Source organism: Corvus hawaiiensis, chromosome 20, assembly GCF_020740725.1.
Source record: "Corvus hawaiiensis isolate bCorHaw1 chromosome 20, bCorHaw1.pri.cur, whole genome shotgun sequence".
NCBI classification, from domain to species: Eukaryota; Metazoa; Chordata; class Aves; order Passeriformes; family Corvidae; genus Corvus; species Corvus hawaiiensis.
The window spans coordinates 477,435-500,170 of NC_063232.1; the positions used below are offsets into that span (position 1 = coordinate 477,435).

Consider the following 22,736-nt stretch of genomic DNA (forward strand, 5'->3'; position numbering starts at 1 on the left):
AGAACAAGTTCCCACTTGAAGAAAGCTTTCCCGGAGAGCAATCATTCATGCTTTTCCTCCCCAGATCCTCACTCATTATGTTGGAGGCTTTTAAAAGTGAAATCCCAGCTTGTTTTCCTTGTAATACCTTTTCCTCTTAAACAGTGTTGCTTTTGCCCTTCTAAGAAGCCTTTTTAATTGGCTCAACACTACATATCCTTGTACCTGTTCACACACAGCACAGCAATACACCTGGCTTGGTTCCAGTGCCAAAATCATCTTTGCACTCTCTGCTTTCTCTGTCCCAGGTAGCAGCCCGAAATGTAACTCCACATGTCTGTGTGTAGGCATACACCTAATCCTACATCGACATAACTCCATCTGTGCTAGTGCCATTTGGAAACACTGCCTTCCTGTCCCCCTCGTGGAAGATCTCCCTGTTTCTGCAGGACTGGATGTGTGTGGGGCTCGGGGTCGGAGCAGTGCTGTGTGATGTGGGTGTCTCTCCCGACTCACTCTGCTGTCTCTCTGTAGGGTGTGGAGCTGTCAGGTTTATCCGCCGCCATCAGCCACTTCCTCAATTGTTTTCTGAGCTCCTTCCCAAATCCCATTGCCCATCTTCCAGCTGATGAGCTGGTCTCCAAGAAGAAGAATAAGAAAAGGAAAAACAGGAACCTTGGAAATGCTGATAACACTGCATGGGCCAGCATGACCCCTCAGGAGCTATGGAAGAATATTTGTTCAGAAGCAAAGAACTATTTTGATTTCAGTCTTGAATGGTAAGTGGAGCAGGTGACCCCAACTTCTGCCTGGACTCACCAAATTTCTGTAGCTCTTGTTCTTTAACAGGACCCCCCTTTTTGATTTGTTTCCTGTTTGAAAAAAATTTGTACCCTTGAGGGACTTACACAGATTTTTAATGGAAAGAAATTGGGCAAAGAGTAGGAAGTGAAATTTTGAATCGGGAGAAACCTATGATGCAAAGGCAGCCAGGAGAAGCAGAGGAGGAAGGGAAACCTTTCCTAAGGGTACAGAGGGGACCAGAAGGTGAGAAGCAGAAGTAGCGTAGTCAAAAGTAGTATAGTCTATATCAACAATGATTTAGGCTGAAGGGAGGTTCTGTTCCAAAAAAAAGGACCGCTGCTTCTGCACATGAGCAGAGATGGGGAATAAAGAAGGGGCACATTGTGAGTGCTCAACTGGAGGTACCAATGAAGTGGCCCAAGAGAAAAGCCATGGCTAGTTGGATAAACCAACTTTTGGTAGCTGGACAGTGATCACCCCTTCACGTCAGGAACTGCTCGCTCCTGACCAAGAGCTGAAGGCGTTCAGCCCAAACGCTGCAGTGGGCTTTGAGAACACATGTAGGATTTCTGTAAAAGCACTGCTGTGCTCTGTAGGCTTTCACAGACCATGGGCAAACTCTGCAGTGTTAGTCTTTGGTTTGAGTTAGCACCTGGCTGTACAGGGACCTGTGCCTCAGGTACCCACAATGGAGCGATGTCCTTGAGCAGAAACTCCCCTGAGAGCTGAAGCTTCTGTGTGCTTTCTGCAGTGAGAATGCTGACCAAGCAGCTGAAGTGTATAATCTACAGAAAATCACCCTGCTCCGTGAAATCTCCCTCAAAACTGGAGTCCAGGTAAGATCCACATCCTCCTTCCCTTGCCATCATGTTCTGTGCTGAGGAGCATGAAGAGTAAGTGCAATGTGTTTTGCAGGCACAATGTGAGCCCCAAAAGGTCTTCGTGGTGTTCATGTTGGAATACAGGTCCCAGCTCTGAGAAAGGGATTTCTAATCCAGCTTCCTCTTAGGGTAAAGTTTCTGGCATGTCCCTTGGAAGAGCAGCTAGCCTCAGTACAATTGCACTGCCTTCTCGCTCCTCTGTGGGCTGTGGGACAACAACAGGATGAGCTCTCCTGTCAGGGGTTCAGTGTTGGCACTGCGGTGCCATTTTGCCATGTACATGTGGTGGTGCACACCTACATCTGACCACCTTGCAGAGTTCTGCCCCAGGTCATGGTACAGGAGATGTTTTGACTGTGAATCCACGTTTAGAATTTTGCCCCTTTTCTTGCCAAGTGCCTATGGAAGTGGTAACTGCCCTCCACTCTTTTTGGTCCCTCCAGATCCTGCTGAAGGAGTACAACTTTGACAACAGGCACAAGCCCACTTTCACAGAAGAGGATATTCTTAACATCTTTCCTGTAGTGAAGCATGTAAACCCCAAAGCTTCTGATGCTTTCCACTTCTTCCAGAGCGGGCAAGCAAAAGTTCAGCAAGGTACAGACCCCACATGCCTCTGCCTCTCAGGGTGATCACTGATAATGGGAAGAGCAGGGTGGGGCATGGGTACCGTGACACCCCTTCTCCCCCCACAGTTTGGTAGAGAATCCTGGTCTCCAAGACCATCTGGAACACTCCTGCCATAAAGCCACCAGCAGTGAGCAAGGATGGGTCAGGGCAGTGATGTCCTTCCCCCAGGGCAGTGACCTGTGTCTGTGCATCCCACTGCTGGTCTCGCTTCCTGTCTCCAGCGGTGTTAGGGGGTATTTTGTACATATATATGGATATACTGTCTTTTCAGGTTTCTTGAAGGAGGGCTGCGAGCTCATCAATGAAGCCTTAAACCTGTTCAACAATGTGTATGGTGCTATGCATGTAGAAATCTGTGCCTGCCTGAGGCTGCTAGCTCGGCTCAACTATATCATGGGAGATTACTCAGAGGTAAGCAGGGGCTCCGAGGGGGTCTCCTCAGTGCTCTGATTCCTTCCCCATGCTTGCTGAAGCTCACAGCATGATGTGACTTGCTCTGGGTTCTGTTCTCTCCAGGCCTTAAGCAATCAGCAGAAAGCGGTGCTAATGAGCGAGAGGGTCCTGGGCATCGAACACCCCAACACCATCCAAGAATATGTGAGTATGGGGAGCTGGGGGAGCAGCAGCACCTCAGGGGTCTGGCTGCAGTCTGTGAGCCTTAGTTCATGCCTGCAGCTGGAAAACAGCTGCATTTTCCTCTCTTCTGCAGCTTTCTTTCCAGAATCCTCCATCATCTCTTATGATCCTGCAAAGTGAAAAGCTGAGTGTGTGCACTGTAAATGTCCTGCATGCTCTCTATTTGTCCTGCTTAGCCTAGGTTTCTAGTGTTTGTCGGCTGCATCTTTATTTAGATATATTAATTCTCTTGGCTTTGGAACTGGGCTTATGTCAAAAACAAAAAGAGGAAAGAATCCCCTCCCCAAAACACAGCCAGAGTATGACATATACATGCAAGTCAGGTTAGAAATATTCCGTGAGGGGTCTTAAGAGAAACTGAAATAAAACACTCAGCTTCTTCACTGCTGTGTCCTCTGGGACACCTCAGTGGGGCTGTTCATTAGCCAGCAGACTTGGGCTTTTCAAAGTGGCTGAAGTCCTTCTTTAACCATTAAGGAAGACTTTATTCATGTGCAGCTGAGGAAAGGAGCGGAGAGATTAGTTTTCTTTACATTAATGCTGAGTCCTTTCTCTTGTCCTAGATGCACCTGGCTCTGTACTGCTTTGCAAACAGCCAACTCTCGACAGCACTGAACCTGCTGTACCGTGCACGCTACCTCATGCTGTTGGTATTTGGGGAGGATCACCCAGAAATGGCACTCTTAGATGTAAGTAACCTGTTCAAGAGTCTTCAAATTCCTAATCTCTAAGAAACCTCTTGGCCTTTTAGATGCCCACATGATGGCTGTTGAAAACAAACACTCAGGCAGTGCTTTTCCTCCCTGGGTTGTTACTGGTTGGTGCCATCAGATGAAGGAAAAAAGGAGTTTGACCCTTTTAGCTGGGAGGGTCAGCCTCCGTGCTGAGCTCTGCGCTAGAGTACTGCAGGTGGGGTTTGAGCACCCGTAATCCTTAGGAAAACTCCTTCATTTGTTATGTTCTTGCTGCACTGCATGAACTGGAGAGTTCGTTACCTCCCTCGTGCCTGGCGTGTTTGGGCCGAGCCCCCACGGGGGTGGTCCCTGTGATGGGTCAGGGCTGCAGGGACATCGCCAGGGCTGCAGCGCTCCCGGCAGTGACACACCTGTGGGGTCCCGCTGTCCACAGAGCAGGAACTGTAGTGTCAGTGTGTCTTTCTCAACGCCTGCTTGGCTTCTCTGTACAGAACAACATTGGCCTGGTGCTCCACGGGGTCATGGAGTATGACCTGTCCCTCCGGTTCCTGGAGAACGCGCTGGCCATCAGTTCCAAGTACCATGGCTCCAAGTCTTTGAAGGTTGCACTCAGGTGAGGCAGGGTGGGGTGCTGGGCTGGGTCACTGCTGTCAGAGCGAGCACAGTCATCGAGCACTCACATGAGAGGCTCTGGTCTTGTGAACTGGAGATTTCATCTTGTCCCAGAGCCAAGGTCATGGTGCAGTATCCAAGTTTGTTATTTCAAAAGATGGCGATCCCTTGTTCTTAAGGTTAATTGTGGGATCTACTGTGATGCTGCTTGCTCAGAAAGTCTGTCAAGATGACCCTGGTCCCTGTGGACTCTCAATAGAAAAATGTATGTGGGGAGTAGAGGTTGGAGAGCCTGTAAGGGAATTACACTGGGAGCCAGGGACAATATGTTAAATATTCATGTTTAATGGTTCCAGCCCTCGGGGAGGGATCTTTGAGAATCATTTAATGCGCTTTTCTCCTTTGCTGTAAAGTCCTGTATTTGAATAAAAACCCTAAAGTGGCTTCTGCGTGTTCCCAAGCGAGCTGGGACTGGCGACACCTGTAGTAGGATCTGCTCCCAGTGCCCACTGCTGCAGTGCTGGAAGCCCTCTGTCCTTCAGTGCAGAACTGGCTCTGTCAGCCAGGCATGGCCCACTCCCAGTTCTTGCTGCCACATCGCAGCCATCTGTTCTCCATCGGGGTGCAAATAACCTGATTAAACACCTGCAAGGGCCTGCCTTGTTTTCCAGTGGCTGATGAATGTGCAGGCTGCAGAGAGTCTTCTGCTGTTGCTCAGTAGCACCCCAATGCACTGCGATGTTTGGAGAGACCCAGCCCCTCCCACAGAGAAACTCTGCCAAACCCAGCGATTTCTTTTTCATTCCAGAAGGGCCAAGACCAACAGTCCAAGCCAAGTCAGTTCTCCCAGCTGGCGAGAGCCCAGGGGACGCACACCTGGCTCTGCCTGAGGGCTTAGGGCTGCAGCCTTCCTCTCCAGTTAATAAATCCAGCCCTGAGGTATTCCCATGGATGTGCCTCTCCCTTTGGTTCACTGCTGTGGCCTTCAGCTTTCCTGGATGAAGGAGGAAAGATGCCCAGTTCAGTCTTTACCTCTGTTGGTCACTTCTCAGCATTCCAACAAAAATCCAACCCAAATAAGTGTAGTATTTGAATTCTCAGCTGGGCTGGGAAGAAGTAACTCCCAGAGTGCTGCATTCAGTCTCCTTTCACAGTCATGTTAAGACTTTCAGCCCAAACACTGATGCCACAGTCACACTCGCTGCAGCACAGAAATGTTTCTTCTTCAGAGAAGTGACTCAGCCCTTTTCCTTCCCTCAGCCACCACTTGGTTGCCCGAGTGTACGAGAGCAAAGCAGAATTCCGGTCGGCTCTGCAGCATGAGAAGGAAGGCTACACCATCTACAAGAACCAGGTGATGAGTGGCCACGCTGTGCACTTGTGTGCTGTCACTGCGGGGCCAGAACTGAGCAGTTCCACTGCAACCCAGTGCCCAGCCTGGGCCTTGGGGAGGCCTTTCCTATAAACAGCTCTGAGGGGATGCCAGGGAGTCCTTGTAGGGCCAGGGCAAAACTGCTGCTCTGTGCAGTAACTGCCCACCATGCCAGGAATCTTTGTTCAGCTTCCTGCAAATGTGTCCATACTCTACCCATGGCTGGACAAGCACTTCTGTCGTGGCATGGCCCCATGTTCTGGTGGGGCTTGGAAAAAACTGGTCTCCCCATGTTTTGCACCACTAGTCTTTAAATACCAGCTCCAAACTGGTTTGGTAGTGAGCTCGCAGCCCAGCTGTTGCTCAGCGAAACTCCTGCCCCAGCCCGGGGCTGTCTGAGCATGTCTGCGGCTGCACGCAGTGACTCAGTGCCGCTGAGCTGGCTGAAGGCATGGCCCACTGCAGGGAATGCTGGAATGCTGCTCCTGGAGGAAGAGCCCAGTGCAGGGAATGCTGCTCACCCAGCAAATGCACTCCCACTTGATGAAAATGTGAAATGTTGATAATAAGGCTCCCAGAGGAGCTCTTTTATTGGTTTTTGAATGCCAAGGCAGGTAAAATCCATTCTACCGAGTTCCTCTGGGGATGCTGAGCTGGCAGCACCCAGGTGTGTGCCCTGGGTTGGGTCCTGTTCTCACTCGTGGTGGTGAACCTTTTTCTTTCCCATTTCCTATCAGCTCGGTGAGCACCACGAAAAGACCAAAGAGAGCTCCGAGTACTTGAAATACCTGACGCAGCAAGCGGTCGCTCTGCAGCGCACAATGAACGAGATCTACAAGAATGGCTCCAATGCCAACATCATGCCGCTGAAGGTAACCCGGAGCAGCGGGGAGCGTGCTGTGCCAGCAGCAGGTTGTGTCAGCTGTTCCTGAGGGACATGGACTGTCAGGAGAGGGTAGCGGTTATGCCAGGTCAGACCCTTCCTGGGCAGAAGCCCCTGCCAGGGCAGTGGCTCAGACACAGTGTGGTGTCATCGGTGTGGATGGAGCACAGCGTTGCAGGGTGCCTGGGGAAGCAGTGGGGTGCAGGGACAGCTCCTGGGGTGAGAGCCTGGCACACCTCCACACAACCCTGCCCTGCTGCTGACTCACTGCCAGGGGGCAGGTTGCTCAACCCAGAACAACTTTAGTTTCCTCATCCTCAGAAATGCTGTCATCTTTTACCAGGTGCTTTGTTCTCCTTCCAGGGATGTTGTAGTTGGGGAGGCTGGGTGGGGAGCGCAGAGGGGCTGTCTTACCTTACATGGAGCAGGAATGACTGGCCCTCCTGGGCCAAACCCAGCTGCTCCTGCCTGCCTCCACACCTGGCACAGCACCCGGCCTGAGCAATGGGCGCTCTCCCTGCCAGGCTGTACCCCAGCAGACTGGGAAAGAGGGTTCCAGCTGCAGGGAGGACAGAGTGGGACAGTGCTCTGTGCATGGGTGTCCTTCTCCCTGTGCAGAACTGGCAACAGACCTGAGGGGTTCATGGCAATGAAGGGAGCACAAGGACCTTGAATCTAGTAAACCCATAAAAACAGCCCTAAAGGATTTACTCTTGTTACAATACTTGAAGGAGGGTAGAAAACACATTTTGGAACTGGCACTGTGATGTATTTAACTGAAGTCCTGCAGGATTCAGCAGGAGGCTCCCTTAGGGACTGGTGGGGAGCTCCAGATTATGCTTTCCAGCTTATGGATATACGGAGGTAGATAATGTAAATTATTCAATTTTCTCAGCTGTTGGTAAATGGACGTGCTTAGCACTTGAGTCCTCTCTAGGTTCTGACTCCTAAAACTTTTTTTCCCTTGCAATGTAGTTCACAGCTCCCAGTATGGCCAGTGTCCTGGAACAGCTGAACATTATCAATGGAATTCTCTTCATTCCACTAAGGTACAGTGATTCTTCTGGTTATGCCTTTAGAAATCAAGTCTGTATTGTCTTAGTTTGCAAGAGAGCAGAAACCAGCTCCCCAGCATTTGTTTGTTTTAGCCAAGATCCCAGTTCAGGCCCTGGTTAGCATCATCAAGCCACTATAAACAGCAGGACTCTTAAGATTCTTATTTTTTTTAATTATTGTGAATTGTCTTTTAAACTTCTAGTTGAAAATTTGATTGGGATAATGGTGGAAATAGATGACCTGAGCCAAGACTGTGTTGTTCTAAGGCTGTAAATAATCACTGGTGGTAAAATGCAGCAGCAGCAGCTGGAGGCTGCCTGGACATCATCGAGATGAACCCCTGCTCTGCCCCAGCCCACTGAGGGAGCAGATCCTGGTGCCTCTTTTTTCAAACCGAACCAGCAAACTGGGTGTGGCTGAGCTGTGGGGGAGGGAGGTGCAAGGAGTGTTCCCTCTGTTGAACACAACCTTGTCCTGGTGCTTCACCAATCCCACAGCCAGTCTAATGTCTGCTCCCCTCCCTGCTTTCCCCTTCAGCCAAAAAGACTTGGAGAACCTTAAAGCCGAGGTGCAGCGACGCCAGCAGCTCCAGGAAAGCATGAAAAGTGGGGAACAGGTGGAAGCAGAGGACAAAGCTGTGGAGGAGAAAGAGGCTGAGCCGAGCATGCCTTCTGCTGCCATCCCCTTAACACAGAGCTCTGCTTAACGTGTACCTCGCTTTAAAAAAAAAAAAAAAAAAGTTTAAACCACCCTTTTCTGAATCTGGCCCAGGGCCTTGGCCGCCCTTGGAGCAGCTCCTCCTTTTTGACAATGTTATTGCACTGGTACAATTAATACACAATGCAAAGAACTAATCTGAGCAATGTAATCTGTCTGCCTGAGCTTGTGTCTGCCATGCGAGGGGAAGTGGCCGGAGGCAGCACAGACCCGTCCTGGCGCGCGGGGCCCTCCTGCCGTGTGTGTGTCTGTGTCGTGTGTGTGCGCAACAGTTATTTCTACTTTGTACATATGAATTCCAAATGAACTGTCTGGAGGAATGTAACATTTCTCAGGTCATTTTTATGTTGACTAAGGACACTGCTTTGCTAAACCAGTACAGAACCAGCCCCATCACTGCTCCGCGTTCTTGTAAAACGTGGATTCCAAGCCAAAAGATTGATTTCCCCCTAGTCGCTATTCAAGACTGTGCTAAGAACAGCCATATTTGTGTCGCTCAGATGACTGAAGCCTGTGACGTGTGGAAGGGGGGGATGTACAGCATTTTCTACATCAGGATATAGCCATGGGATTCCTTTAACCATTTTTTTCTATGTTTGGTTGGCAGTTTGGCAATTCAGTGGGGTTTTGTAACATTCACATTCTAATTTTCAAGGTAAAGATATAGATATATATAGATATATATATAGATATATATATAGATATATATATGATATTCACCGTTCCACCTCTGCTCTGCCTGCAGCTGAGTAACTTGGGATACTGTATCCAAAGAGTGAGGGCTTGATCTTTAAAAAAGCGCACAAACTTCTATTGCAGTGGAAACCCCAGTGCCTCAGAGAGGTGGGAATGCAGCAAATGAGGGCTGAGCTAAGGGGAGTGAGGAGGGAATCACAGCCCTATTGGGGGGGGAGGGGGGGAGGAAGATTCAGAAATAAGAGACCTGATGTCATTTGCAACAGCAGCTGTGACACAGAGCTGAGGGCCCTGAACCTGACGGAATCACAACCAGAAAGTACCAGGTTCTGGGGAGGGGATTTAAATAAAAACCGAAGTTCCCTCAGCACCGAAACCTCTGCCAAATACCTTCTTCTCTGGCGTTTTTGCACACTGGTTTTGGGACTGGTGCTGGGAGCTGCCATTGCTGGCAATGGACGGTACTGAAGGGCAAGTGCCACTAAAGAAATCCTCCTGTCCCCTCCCCTCCCGTGCACATCCTGTAGGGTTGTCACTGTCCTCAAGCAGGTGAGATGTGGCTGCTGCAGGCCCTGGGATGCCGACAGAGTTGAATGTCCTGTTTTCCAAGCAGATCAAGCTGTAGAAGAACAGTGGGCTGGCTGCAGCCCCGTGCTGCCGGCGCCCAGCCTCTCCCTCCCTCGCGTTGTCTGTCATGGATCGTGCCCCGTGCTAACCCGCGCTGCTGCTTTTACTGACCCTTGGAGCCAAGTGCTGTTCCTGTGCTCTGTACCCTCGGTTTCCTGTCTGACCTTACAGGTATTTGTAACTCGGGGCTGGGCAGGGGGGAAGGAGGGAGCAGCCTCTGAGGTGTTGGAGGCAACAAAGCAGAGTCTTCACTGCGAAGGAACTTGCTCCTATTTGAAAAATTCTGAATTTCCTGGAAAGCAATCAATAAATGACTACAGTGCATCTTTCCTACAAGATTTTTCTTTTACTAGTGTCTTACAGTCCATTAAAAGCTTTTTAAACTCTTGCAGGTACTTTTTTGGTTTCTTTACTGTTTGGTGCAAAGTGTTGGTAGCAGCACTGGAACCACCACTCCTGTTCCTTTGAGCAGAAGCAAGGGGAGAGAACAGAACCAGGTGACCTGGACACTTTAAAATCTATAAACCAGTACCAGAGTCACAACCCCAGCCCAGAAGGGCCAGAACTCACAAGCTCTGCTGTCAGGATCCATTTGTGCTCAGGGAGAGGAGTCATTTTGCCCTCTCATCCCAGGGGTGAGGTGGGAGCAGGGGCACAGCTTTGGGGATGGTGTACCCAGGTGAAAGAGCCTGCAACCCAAACCCCTGCATGTGTCACCTCATACTCAACCCATCCACTGAGAAATGTTTCAGTGCCCATCAGTGCTGTATTGGGACTGGAAACAGCTGGTCCAAACCAGGCTCACACCTAAAGAGCTGCTGTCAGAGCAGCACTTACTGCATGAGCAACAACTCACTGAGCTAACGGGGAAATTAAATTCAATTGCCCGTACTGTTCTTGGCAACTCACACCTGAACCTGCTTTGCACTCCCGGTGAGCAGCTCACTGCTTGTGGACATACGAGGCTTTCCTTTCAACCCTCACCCCAAAAACTGCCTCTGTGCCACCCCATCACCCCAGCTGGGATAGCCCTGGCAGAGCCCAGATTCAGGTTTTTTTCCCAAATGCAAGTGGGTCTCCTCCAAATGTCCATCCCAGGTCTGTTCCCGCTGCCAAGTACCACCCTACCAGCTGCTTCCACAGACCTCCGCTGGCAGGAGTGCCCCTTCATTCTCTCCCCACGTCAAGCTCAAGGGCACATCCATGCTCTTCCATTACGAAGATGTGCCCATTCCAGTTCTGGCCACCGACCCATCTCTAAACAGTACTCAAGGCAATTAGGGCCAAATCACAGGGGAAAGTCAAACCAAAGCACGCAAGACCCTAATACCAGAACAGATGTTGCCAGAACCACCCAGTGCCTCAGCTTTCCCCTGTGCTGCCTCAAAGCCAAGAGCAATTACTCCGAGGACTCATGGCCACACTCAACCCCCACCCTCAACAGCTCTTAACACCGAGCGAGGAGCAGTGAAAGGCAGCTCCTGTCAGGGCTGCGGTAAAGAGAAGGTCAACGCAAGGGAAAAATCCAACCAAACCCAACCAGGGGAGGCTTGTGCCACGCACAGGGACAAGGCTCTCCTGCCCACACGTGAGCCCAGCTTAGCCCACCAGAGCATTTCCTGCACCACCTCATTGCACCGGATCAACCAACAAAACCTCTCACTACTCCAGCTGCCATGAACCACCTCAAAACCACTTCCTGCAGCCTCAGGTGAGCACAAGTTAAATTAAAATCAGAGCAAGGGCAAAGCAGGTGGGAGCAAAATCTGAGGGTGAAACACCAATAGCTTTTTTCAAAATAGTTTTAATTCTTGCATCCAAGGAAACAAAACCACATCTAGTTTTATATGCATTTAATAGTTTACCAATTGGTACAATAAGATTTTTTTAATATGCAGAAAACATGAATAAATTTTGTTTTACACAGTCTGAGAGCAACAAATCTTACTGTAAAACACAGAGCAGTATTATATACATTCCTTTACCGATTTTGCTTTAATTGTGTCAATAGCTTCAGTTAACTCCTACAGCCTGGGAACTGTTCTCTCCAATTGCAACCTCTAACAGCGCTCAAACAAACATCTGACATTTGCCTTCACGTCGATGTCAGGATCGACTCTAAAGCATGAGGATTTTGCTAACTTCTCTTCAGAATGAACTCGGGGAAGCCTGAGGGACAGGCAGGACAGGAAAGCAGCTACTTACATGACACAGTGGAAAGATAAAAAGGCCAGTTAATGCCAGTTGTGACTTGCAAATCCAACGCGACCCCCCCCCCGCTCCCCCCCGTCCATCCCACCCCTCTATGCATGTGCTCTTGCTACAGGACTCTCAGTATTGATTTAATACACGGACGTTATATACAGCTGGACACAACAGCTCACTCCAAGGGTGCTTTTCCTTCACTCAACTCAGCATTTGCAATATTCAAATCATTAAAGGATTACCAAGCCACCACTGTCTACAAAAACAAAGTATTTTTCCTTTTAAACAGCTCTCAGGGGAGTCAGGAGCTGTCTAAGAGTGATTTCTCAGGCAGTTCACATGGACAGGAAGAGGCAGAGGAGAGGCAGGGACCACATGCCCACAGTCCTCACTCACTACCAACCAGGGGTTGTTTTCCTTTCCTCAGTGCCCCGGGCACACATTGGTCACACCACACACAAAAGCAGGACGGGTTTGCTTCACCTTCTAAAGTGCAAGATGGTATAAAACATCAACTTCCAGCTTCTATCTAAACCACAACAAACGTTGCACTTTCTGGCCCGTGTGGCATGGCCCAGGCTAGGCTAAGCCCAGGGATCTGCAGTGGCTCTGCTAACAGGCCAGAGGCGGGTCCTGGCAAGTGCTGCCAGTTTCAGTCAGAAGTGCCAAAGCAGCAGTGAACCTCTCGACCCCTCCAATATGTTTAGTTCATTATTGACCCAGTAACCTCATTGTTGCAGTTCTGATCACAGCAAAGGCACAGCAGGAGCTGACAGAAACAGTGGGGACAGTTCCCCAGCACGTCCCAGAGTGTCCCCCTCACTCCCACACCTGTGGTGTGGCTCCCTTCCAACCAGGGCTTCCGCTTTGGTCCGGTCGGGACCATCCCTGAGATCATTCCCTGCTGCCCCAGAAGGCTCACTCTGCACAGCAGCAGTGTGGAGTCTCACACAGCAGCGATGCTGCTGCCAGCACTGGGGCCGGGTGTCCTGTTCTTTGCTACAGGGAAAAAATGCAGTAGACAACTTCCACATCACAGGTACCTTTAATTTCTCATTCAGGTTTCAGTTATGTACATGAGGGTGGTTTACTTTAGACTTAAATAAAGTTTCTAGGTCCTACCAGGAATTAAACAGATGTTATTACTTTACAGTTGCAGATGCATGGAGGGATTTAAGATGCACTACTTGTGTATCTGGAATTCTCCAATAGGACAAAAAGCAGCAAATTTTTCCAGTCCAAGCAGCTAACGAACAAAACAGACTTTATTCGTGCATGCTTAACTGCAGCAACACACACCGAGAATGACAGAAACCACTGGATTTAAGAGATTAGCCTGGATCTTAAACTGGCTCTGAAAGCCCCCACATCAGAACCCCACTTTCTCCACCGCTTCCCAGAGGATCCCACACCCCAATCCAGCTCTTCCCACACAAAAACAGGTTCTTCTGGGGTGTCTGTGGAAGTTTCCCCCTCACCAGTGCAGTGTGTTCACCCTCCAGCCCACCCTATGCTGGTCAGGGACTCTCAGCTTTAAAAGGGACATTTTAAAAGCCATGGATTAAACCAAAGGAGTAAAATAAAGCATAAATTCACCTGTTAAAACATCGGCCTGGTACTTCATTGTATTGTCAATTTTAAAGGTGATTTTTAAAAAGACCTGGTTAGTTTGATAAGTACTGTAATTCTTGGTTATCTGAAATGGAATCTGTCACAAAAATGCTGATTAAAATATTAATTTATAATATTTTCATTCATTTCAGATCAAAATATGTAACTTTAGGGAAATGCAAATTAAAAATTGTGTACACCAAACAACATAAATACTAATAACTGAGCTGGGCTGGTTTTGCTGATAGGATTTGGGTTTGGTTTTAATGTTTAGCATAATTCCCACAGATGGGTGTGGGTTTTTGTTCATGGCATTTTTCTTTTAGAAGCCTGTGTGGATCTGACCTGCCATTGTCAGCTGATTCTCAAGATACTTAGTGCTTCCTTTAAAGCATTTCAATGCTGCAGCCCAAGGTTCTTCTCCACTTGCAAGCCCCAGGACATTTTTATTGGAGCCACATTGCCAAGGTGAGGATCACCTCATTGTCAAAGGGTTTCCAAGGAGGCACTAAGGAAACCAAGAAACTTTTATATACCCCAATTTCCTGCCAGTGAATGAGGGAAGTGTCCTTTGATCCTGCTGTGTAATAGGAATTGCACATCTCTAACAAACATGGAAAGCTAACAGCAAGTTGGACCATGGCAGTCATTTGGGAGAGGAAGCTCTACTGGAAACTGGATCACTAAACTCTAGTGGGACGGACAACTCCTCCTGGAAGTTTGTCTAGCATAAAAAAAACCAAACAAAAAAACCATTTAAACTTAGTTTAACAGCACAGCTTAACCATTGAATGACCAAATAAAAAATAAATACATTTATCACATCAGCTGCGACTAAGATTTGTTGTCTTATTTCAGGTTTACAGTCAGTTCTATAAATATACCAACCCTTGCGTGATAGGAGGCCAAAACAAGTGTTTTCTGTTGATTTGGCAAATGTTTCATGACAAATATTCCAGAGTTTAATTAATTTCCATTAATTACATATAAGGTTCAGAAGATTCTGAATTGCAGCCTTATTATCTAGTATTCTTAGAGAAGATTTATTAAGCACACTTAAGTGATGTTACATAGATACACATTTCTGAAAGAGCCCTACAAAACTTTTCCCAAATGAGGTCACCAATTCAGGCACCAACAGACAGCAGAAAGAAAAACAGGTATAATTATCCGACATAACGACACTGTCAACTATTCAGTTAAGTGCCCTATTCCAATCATCCCACTTCTGCCTTCTCAGGTCTGATGTGACCAATGCCAGCCCATGTTCTTAAACCTATGGTACTTCTAGACAACGTATGTAAATTTACAGTATACAATTTGGATTCACCATGCATGAATACTTTGTGTGTAACATTTAATAAGCTCAATCTACATCCAGAATAATTTACATGAAAGGACAATATTTATTTAAACAGAGCTCAATGGGTAACCATGGTATCTGAGTGCATCCAGAGGAAAAGGGGTCACTGTGAACTCCATCAGCGGCACTCCCACACTTTTACTGTTTGATCTACACTCCCAGTCACCACGTACGGGGCTGTCTTGTGGAAATCTGCCAGGAGACAAAAGCTCACGTTACCAATGAACCCAGAACTTCAGCATTTCCTACTCTCACTGAATGGCACTGCTTTTTCAAAACAATTCTACCAGCTCAAAGGCTAAATTCCAAAGCTCCTGGCTGTACTTTTGTAGCCAAATTCTCTCATGCTGTAATATTGTAGAGCATGAAAATCTACCTTCAATTCAGCTATAAAGGAACTTTTATGGAAAAGAAATCAGGAAGACTTACAAAACATCTCACACAGATAAAACCCTTCAATGCCACCAGGAGACAGAACTTCATGTATTTAATAAGAGGTGTCCAAGAATGAGGGAACTCGACTTTTTGCTATAGATAGTACAGTCTGTGAATCTGTATTTAAAAATGTACCGTGTACTGTTCTTCAGGAGATCCCCAAATATTTGGCATATACAAATCAATTTGGGGCTGGCTCAGAGACAGGATGGGGAAGTTCCACCAAGAGGAATCAGTCTCACTGTAGGAAGAGGGGTCAGCAAAGCCAGCTGTAACTGAGGTAGCCCATTCTGGGGTTAACCAGGCCCTGCTCCGGGTCTGATGTTCTTCAACTCTCACTGTTTCTCCTCAGCCATTTCAGGGGGAAGCTAAAGCCTGCTTTTAATTAGCCCTGCCAGTTTGGTCAGGGAACTCCAGAAGCCAACTCCAGGCTCCTTGCTCCAAACTCACACAGCTTTGCTGAAGGAGCAATAGACTGCCAGAGGAACACAGAGAACAAAAACAATGGAGGAGACTCCAGAGCAAAGCCCAGCCTTGCTGAACAAGGAGTGGTTGGTTTGTTCTGGCCTTGCCAGAGCAGGGGGGAACTAACATCTCCCAAGATCTGGACATTCCTGGTTGGTGTTACCAGGAATTCAAAGTAACTCTTTTCTGACTGTTGTGCACACCCTTCTTGTTTTCCTTTTGCTAGGCAAGCACTGACGCTAGAGCACTTCCCAGATGCCTGCATCCTCTGGTGACAAGTTCCAGAACTCCCTGTCAGTTAATGTCCTTAACCATGTGCAACACTGGCAGCAGAAGTGGAAAAATCCAGCACACTCCAACTCTACAACTCACATGAGTGGGGGGGTTTGACTAGAAACTGGAGTTAACTTCTAGTTCATTTCTTGTACACAGAGAGCATAAGGTGCCACTAGAGCCTGAATGCCAGCCTGATGCTCAGCTGCAGCCGGTGAGGAAGCAGCAGCTCTGGCACAGGGAGCAATACGTACCCAAAGAGGTAACAAAGTGTTCGTGCGCGTTGAGGGTTTTCATGCATCGCTTGTTCTTGAAGTCCCAGACACGGAGAGTCTTGTCATCAGCACAGCTCAAAATAAACTTTCCCCCAGAATGGAACAGGACGCCACGTACCCAGTTATCATGGCCCACCTTGTGCACAAGGAGAGATCAGTGAGCAGGTGCAGGCTGTGAGCTGAGCATCCCACACCTCACACTATGGCACACTGAGGGACCCCTGCCTGGCTCCGCAAGGACAGCCTTGAGCTCCTGAAACCCGTCAGAACTCACAGCTTATCTCCAGTTTCTATTATTACACCTCTATCAGTTCTCCCAACAATGCAAGTTCCTGTCCTTGAAGGCAAACAAACAGCAGTCCTCATGTGATCTGCACCAATTCTGCTCTCCACCCCCAGCACCACCACCCAGTCCAGCCAGAATCTGAGCTGTGAACAGCAGGCTATGGCCCACGGGAAGTCCCACACGAGGGAACAACATGACATTTCACAGAAGACAAAATTCAGATCATTACAAGCATTTCTGTAAACCAACCAAGCTACTCATTACAGAACCTACACCACAGTACTGCATTCACACTATGGTTGTAGAGATTCTCAGTAATTCTTAGCAACAACAAGATCTGAACTACAGAAGCAATTAAAACTGTATTTCTAGCATTTGTATTATGACGACTCTGGTTTCTCTTGAAAACATGACATGCAAGATAATGCATTCCATTAAAACTGGTTGTACATATGCAGCTATGACTGCCAGAAAAACACCAATGGACTTACAAGTGTCATAAGGCACATGCCAGTGCTAATGTCCCACATCTTAATGGTCTTGTCTCTGGATCCAGACAGCAGAAAAGGCCCAGGCTTGCCACTCTTCTTAGTCTACAGAAAGTTATGGTATACATAAGATTGAGGCGGGTAGAGGAGAAACAAAGCCGATCCCTTCCCAGTGATATTGCCGAGTACCAAAATCAGATCATACGATAGCTTACAGTGAGTAAATCCACACTGACAAAGCTGGGTCACAGGCATCGGTACTAATGCTAAGAGAATTAAACAATCTGTTACAAGAAATGGTTGTTTGTCCTGCTGATTCCACAAGCCAAGTAACGCTCTGAATAAACACTTGCCTGCTGCAAGACATCCTCTGCTAGCAGTAGACAGCTCAAGTGCCACATCTCAGGATTAACGAGGATGCAGCTCACACATACCTTTGTGCTCACATTCTTCAAAAAATGCAATGAAGCAGGGTTAGGAATTTCTGAAAACCTCCTACTCTGAAGTGATTTCTGCGTGTGCCCATGCACGGCATGACCGCTGGCCAAGCTCCCACCTGCCCCAGGCGCTCCCGTGCGGGCTGTGCCCGATCCCACCGGCAGGGGGCAGGGGAGGCACCACCGCAGAGCCCGCCCGGCCACAGGAAGGGACACACGGAATTTTCGTTTTAATTACTTATAATTGAAAGATTAGAAGGATCTTTTAATGATTCAAGTAAAATTTGACTGAAATAATCTGTAAAAGCCATCACTAGACAAGTCCCTATGTTCAGTGTGGCTACTTTTCCCCTGGGGTGTCCATGTCCTTTGGAGGCAGAGAGCAAAACAGCAATGCCGGGTGGGGGGTTTGACTAGAAACTGGAGTTAATTTATAGTTCCTTTCTTCTACACTTTAACATCCTTAGAATGAAATTTATTCTGGCCTTTAGCAAGCCTTTCTTGAGGCTTACTAGAAGAGGTACCTGTGATCACACAATCTGGATTTATTTTAGTTAAGGAATGCTTTCTCCCATCAGTAGCTGTACAGTAAAACACAGCAGCAGTTGGTGCTTGACTCCAGCGCAGTGAACACTGCATCCAAGACAGCTTCATTCTGCATTCCTGACTGGCTCCTTCTCCCCTCTACCTTCCAATTGCTAAGCATCCTTATAATGTTCACATTGTGCCAGAGAAGCTGCTTTACACATTTCTTTGCTACAAGACAGTGGTCCCACTCTCACCTGTCCCTAAACAGCATCTCTCCGCAGTTCTTGTTTCACTAGAGCAAAGGTAGGTCCTACTGATAAACGCAAAAGCTGGATCCTGCGAAGCCAAGATGGGACTTAACTGCATAGCAAGACACTCAGACAAAAGTACTCATACACCTGCTGTACCTGCCAGGCCCTTTGAGCCCCAAGCTCAGTCGCTGTCAGTGCTACACAGAGCACGGACAAAGATCTCCCCATGCATGCTTGTGTAACAGCCCAGGAACGTAACGTTACCTCTGATCCTGTCGCTTCTGATATGGTGGAGTAGGAGCTCTCGGGAGCCCAGGAAATGCACTCTACCACATGCTCATGCTCTCGGAGCTCGGCTTTGCATTCCTTTGTCGCTACCACCCACACGCGCACCGTCTGGTCGTTGGAACAGCTGGCAATCAAGGTGCCGTCCTGGTTGGGCCGCACCATGCGCACCCATTCTCTGTGCCCCGTGAAAGTCTTCACGCAGTAACTGTACAAAAAACCACAGCGTGACTCAACCACCTTTGCAATAACCCACTGCACGTGCTTGGAAATTTGAGGACACTTAACCTACTCTTAGTGGTTAAGATAAAATATTTTAGAGCACACATGTTCATCCTGGCAGGTGAGGGACCATGCCATAAACAGTTTGTGGAAAGGACGCTGACCTGAGAAAGCAGTGATAGCTAAGAGCTAGCAAAAACTTGTTAAGGCAGAAAGCAGGAAACTTGGGGGAAAACGAAACTGACATGACTACTTGAATTAAATAGGTATTTTAAGAACAAGTAGAGATTTACAGGGCACTTAGGTATCAGAGAGACAACTGACAAATTAAACAAGCAAGAAGACAAAAAAAAAAAATCAGGAGACACCTTAATCTGTGTCAAGAAAGGTAGCAGATACTCCCTTTAAACTCATGGTTAACCAGTGAATTTATTTTCCTAATTGGTCATGAGCTAGAGATCTACCCTCATAGCTTCCAGGAAGACAAAAACAGTTAGTTTTAATCAATCAGTATTAACATCTAAACCCCTCTGCCTAATGACTGAGGCAGAATTCTTCAGTGAATTACTCTAAAGGGCACAACATCATTTCTCAATTCAGATAGTGCCTGCTGACATTCAGATTCCTGTGTCCCATTTCTACACACAGTGGTTTCTGCTCGCTTTTGTTCTGGTGCTGTTTGCTCACAAGTGCACTTACCCTGTCTGGACTTCCCACATTTTGATAGTTTTATCCCTTGAGGCAGAAACTATATGATCTCCGTTGGGCATGATGGCTACCGAAGAAACGTTATGATCATGACCTAAAAACAAAATAAAACCTTTATTAAGTGGCACTGGCAGAGTTTTCACAGAGCACACAGGACTTGCTAGTTTTTTTATCTTGGTCAAGTAGCAACAGCAGCAGTGCATGTTTTATGGAATAATCTTTACATGTGAACTTGAGGTTTTATGAAATAATCATCCATATTTTTAGAACCCAATGGTCCAGACACTGAGCATCCTTAAAGGTGCTTTCTGTTTACTGATGCATATCTGTGGGTAGGAGTTTATTTTTTTGAAGTCTCAAACATTCTCTAGTCCTACTCGCCGCTTCTGCAAGATGATACTAAAAGCAAGAAAAAAAGCTTTTACATAAAGACTATAAAAAATATTTGCTGTCAATACTAGAATCTTATAGCTGTGGTTGTTGCACTTTCTCATTTTTCCTATGGCTTTCAAACCCAGTGCAAAGGGAACGTTCCCCTTCATGTGATCAAGCACACGCAGCCAAACCCCACATGGAGCAGCCACAGCTCCTCTGGCACTGATTGCTCCCTTCCTGCAGCCCTGCATCAGGAACACAGAGGGCTGAAGGAAGGAATCCTTCACTGATTTGAAGGCAGTTTCACTGTCTTGCAAGCATTTAATATTTAAAGCTAAAATCCCTTTAACTGTCATTTTATTTCAGTATCATTAAGGGATGCTTCCCACACCATCATGCACAGTAGATTTGAGATGCTATTTCATTCCATAAACACTACATGTATCCCCTATTTACAGAGCACTCAAAGCATCAAATTATGTCCCCCCTTTTTCTTTTGGAAAATACTCTGGTCTATAACCCCTTTCCACATCAGCAGTTTTCCTGGATTAAAAAAAAAAAAAAATCTCTTCACTTTACAGACTGCTAAATCAATCCCTTTATACCTTACCATGCATAGTTCTGATGCACTCAAAGCCCTGGAAATCCCATAGCTTAATGGTCATATCAGCAGAACAGGAGGCCAAGAGTTTGCCAGTGTGGTCAAAGGAAATATCTTGCACAGAGTCTGTGTGCCCCTTCAGGGTTCGCTCAAAGTCTCCTGTCTCATAATCCCACACCTGACAAGTGAACAGACAAACTGTTAGCAGCAGCCCATTACTCTTTGTATTCTCCAGCCTCACATTTGCACTCTGCAGGCCAGTCTGGCACCCTGTTCAATAATTAATCGAGCAAGAGACAGACAGCCCTAAAAATCTTAACAGCAGAGAAAAATAAACTTCTTTTTATGTGATTTTGTTACTTATAAATTAACTGAATTCATGCATTTTGAAAACTGCTTTTCAGCTAACTTTAAGCATTATAAACCCAGCAGGAGAACAAGTTTCGTTGTATCTGGAAGTCTTGACACCCAATACCCTTAAAGAAGGAAGATCAATTCAGAAAATACTTGACAGAACAAATCCACTTCGTACAGACCATTTTCCTCCATCCATTTCTGTGCCAGCTGCCTAACTTCAGCAATACAGCCCACTTTCAATAACAGGGAAAGGATCATCTTTAATATCGCACTCACCTTTCCCAAGCTTTACTGTGGCTCCAGAATTTACCTGCTTGCTTCAGAACCAACCAGCAAATATTCTGCATACCACAGAGAATACTCAGAATGCTTTGGGTTAAGGCTGATAATCCAAACCCCTCTGAAGAGTTTGATACACATTCAGACATTCACAGATTACAGAACTGCTCAAGTTAAACAAACGTTTGCTGTTAATAACTGCAGGACAGCTTGAAGTCCCATTCTCACATCCTAATTAAGTCAGTCTCCTATCATCTAACCACAAAGCTTTTAAAACTAAACTGGCTCCTACAGATTTTATTGTGTCTCTCTCAAGCACAAAATTGGACAATTAATTTAAAATTCTATTCTAAACAAAAAACAAAGCATCAAAAAACACCCAACAAAGAATCCACTATCCCAATAGATTGCAATCATTGGGATGGCAATAGTCAAATGGAGCTACACAGCTAGACTTCAAGAATAAGGAAGTTCATCCAGAGTACCCCTAAGAGAGGGAAAACAAAACTGACTGGGGCCATCCATAACATCCAGAACACTAGGAGCTGTCACTGTTCCAGCTGACCCTGTCTGTCTGCTGCAGAAACAGGTTAAATGTCTCTAAATCCACAGCTTCATTATTTTTAACTCAACCCAAAGGATAATAAAATACTCCGAGACATTAAATGGACCAGCATAAAACTAAAATCTGTAGATTACACACGGCATCACATTGGAAAGATCTGTCCCTCAAGAGGCTGGAGCAGAACCAGGAAGAACAAACCTTCCACCAGTTCAACATGTCCAGCCTGAAGCACTGATGTCACCTATTCCACAGCCAACTGTCTGGAGCACACACATACCTTTATTGTGGCATCCTCTGAAGCAGAGACCATAACACTGAAAACTGGATGGAAAATGACTCGAGTGACAGGACTCCTGTGCCCACTCAATGCATACTTCTCTGGAGGACGAGGAATCCACTCCTTAGGGTCTCGTTTCTGACCAAGAGGTCCACCTGATGTAAATTCTTCCTTAGCTTCATTCAGCTTCGATTCTAATTCCATTACCTAAGTGTATGAATTTTAAAGAGATCTTTCATCTCCAGTTTTATACAAGATCTAATTCACCTTCTTGCATTAGTAATCCAAGTAAAAACTGACTCCTAAATTCACAGGCATGGACCAAAACTGATTACCAATATTCAGTAGCACTGGTTTTAAAAATCAAACCTAAATTAATCATTTATAGTTTATTCTTTAATAATTTATAGTTAATTCTTAATAATTTAATCATTAATCATTTATTATTTTCAAATTCCCAAATATTTTCACAGGAAAAAAAAAGTTCTACAAAATTCCCTTCACTCACACACTGTACAAATACATCTGAATTACTATTGTGCCAAACTACCAAAGAAGGTCGTGCTAACAAAAGGGAATGCTACTGCTGCAGGAATTCCGTGTCCTGCTGGAGCTAGCACACACATTAACCAACAACAGAAACACTGGAGGGCTAATAAATCCTCGTTGTATTAACCTGCACAAGGGATAGGACTTCATTGTTAACACACTGATTTTAGGGGTTTTTTTGCTTTTAATACACTCTTGAGCCACTGATACACTCTTGAGCCACTGAAGCATGACTAAGAAGAGTTTTGTACTCTCCACTTGCAGCACAATCCCCCACTGGAATGCACTGGAGCTAATGGCTCCTTCCCTCTAG

The 22,736-nt window shown here is 46.7% G+C and overlaps 2 protein-coding genes across 5 annotated transcripts in view; one reads left to right on the forward strand and one right to left on the reverse strand.

Moving 5' to 3' along the window:
* The window catches only part of CLUH (clustered mitochondria homolog), a 34,900-nt gene extending 24,924 nt beyond the window's left edge, over positions 1 to 9,976 (forward strand). For all 3 annotated transcript variants that reach the window (XM_048324825.1, XM_048324826.1, XM_048324824.1), the window contains exons 16-26: positions 514 to 758; positions 1,535 to 1,619; positions 2,108 to 2,261; positions 2,566 to 2,705; positions 2,811 to 2,891; positions 3,494 to 3,619; positions 4,117 to 4,238; positions 5,498 to 5,591; positions 6,347 to 6,481; positions 7,468 to 7,541; positions 8,086 to 9,976. In XM_048324825.1, the coding sequence (XP_048180782.1) occupies positions 514 to 758; positions 1,535 to 1,619; positions 2,108 to 2,261; positions 2,566 to 2,705; positions 2,811 to 2,891; positions 3,494 to 3,619; positions 4,117 to 4,238; positions 5,498 to 5,591; positions 6,347 to 6,481; positions 7,468 to 7,541; positions 8,086 to 8,254 (1,425 nt within the window). In that variant the 3' untranslated portion in view covers positions 8,255 to 9,976. The remainder of the gene's footprint in view (positions 1 to 513; positions 759 to 1,534; positions 1,620 to 2,107; positions 2,262 to 2,565; positions 2,706 to 2,810; positions 2,892 to 3,493; positions 3,620 to 4,116; positions 4,239 to 5,497; positions 5,592 to 6,346; positions 6,482 to 7,467; positions 7,542 to 8,085) is intronic.
* Positions 9,977 to 11,426: 1,450 nt separating this feature from the next.
* Positions 11,427 to 22,736, reverse strand: part of PAFAH1B1 (platelet activating factor acetylhydrolase 1b regulatory subunit 1) — a 28,726-nt gene continuing 17,416 nt past the window's right edge. For both annotated transcript variants that reach the window (XM_048324827.1, XM_048324828.1), the window contains exons 5-11: positions 21,875 to 22,081; positions 20,406 to 20,574; positions 19,412 to 19,514; positions 18,470 to 18,698; positions 16,993 to 17,094; positions 16,195 to 16,351; positions 11,427 to 14,959 (exon numbers count right to left, since the gene is read on the reverse strand). In XM_048324827.1, the coding sequence (XP_048180784.1) occupies positions 14,886 to 14,959; positions 16,195 to 16,351; positions 16,993 to 17,094; positions 18,470 to 18,698; positions 19,412 to 19,514; positions 20,406 to 20,574; positions 21,875 to 22,081 (1,041 nt within the window). In that variant the 3' untranslated portion in view covers positions 11,427 to 14,885. The remainder of the gene's footprint in view (positions 14,960 to 16,194; positions 16,352 to 16,992; positions 17,095 to 18,469; positions 18,699 to 19,411; positions 19,515 to 20,405; positions 20,575 to 21,874; positions 22,082 to 22,736) is intronic.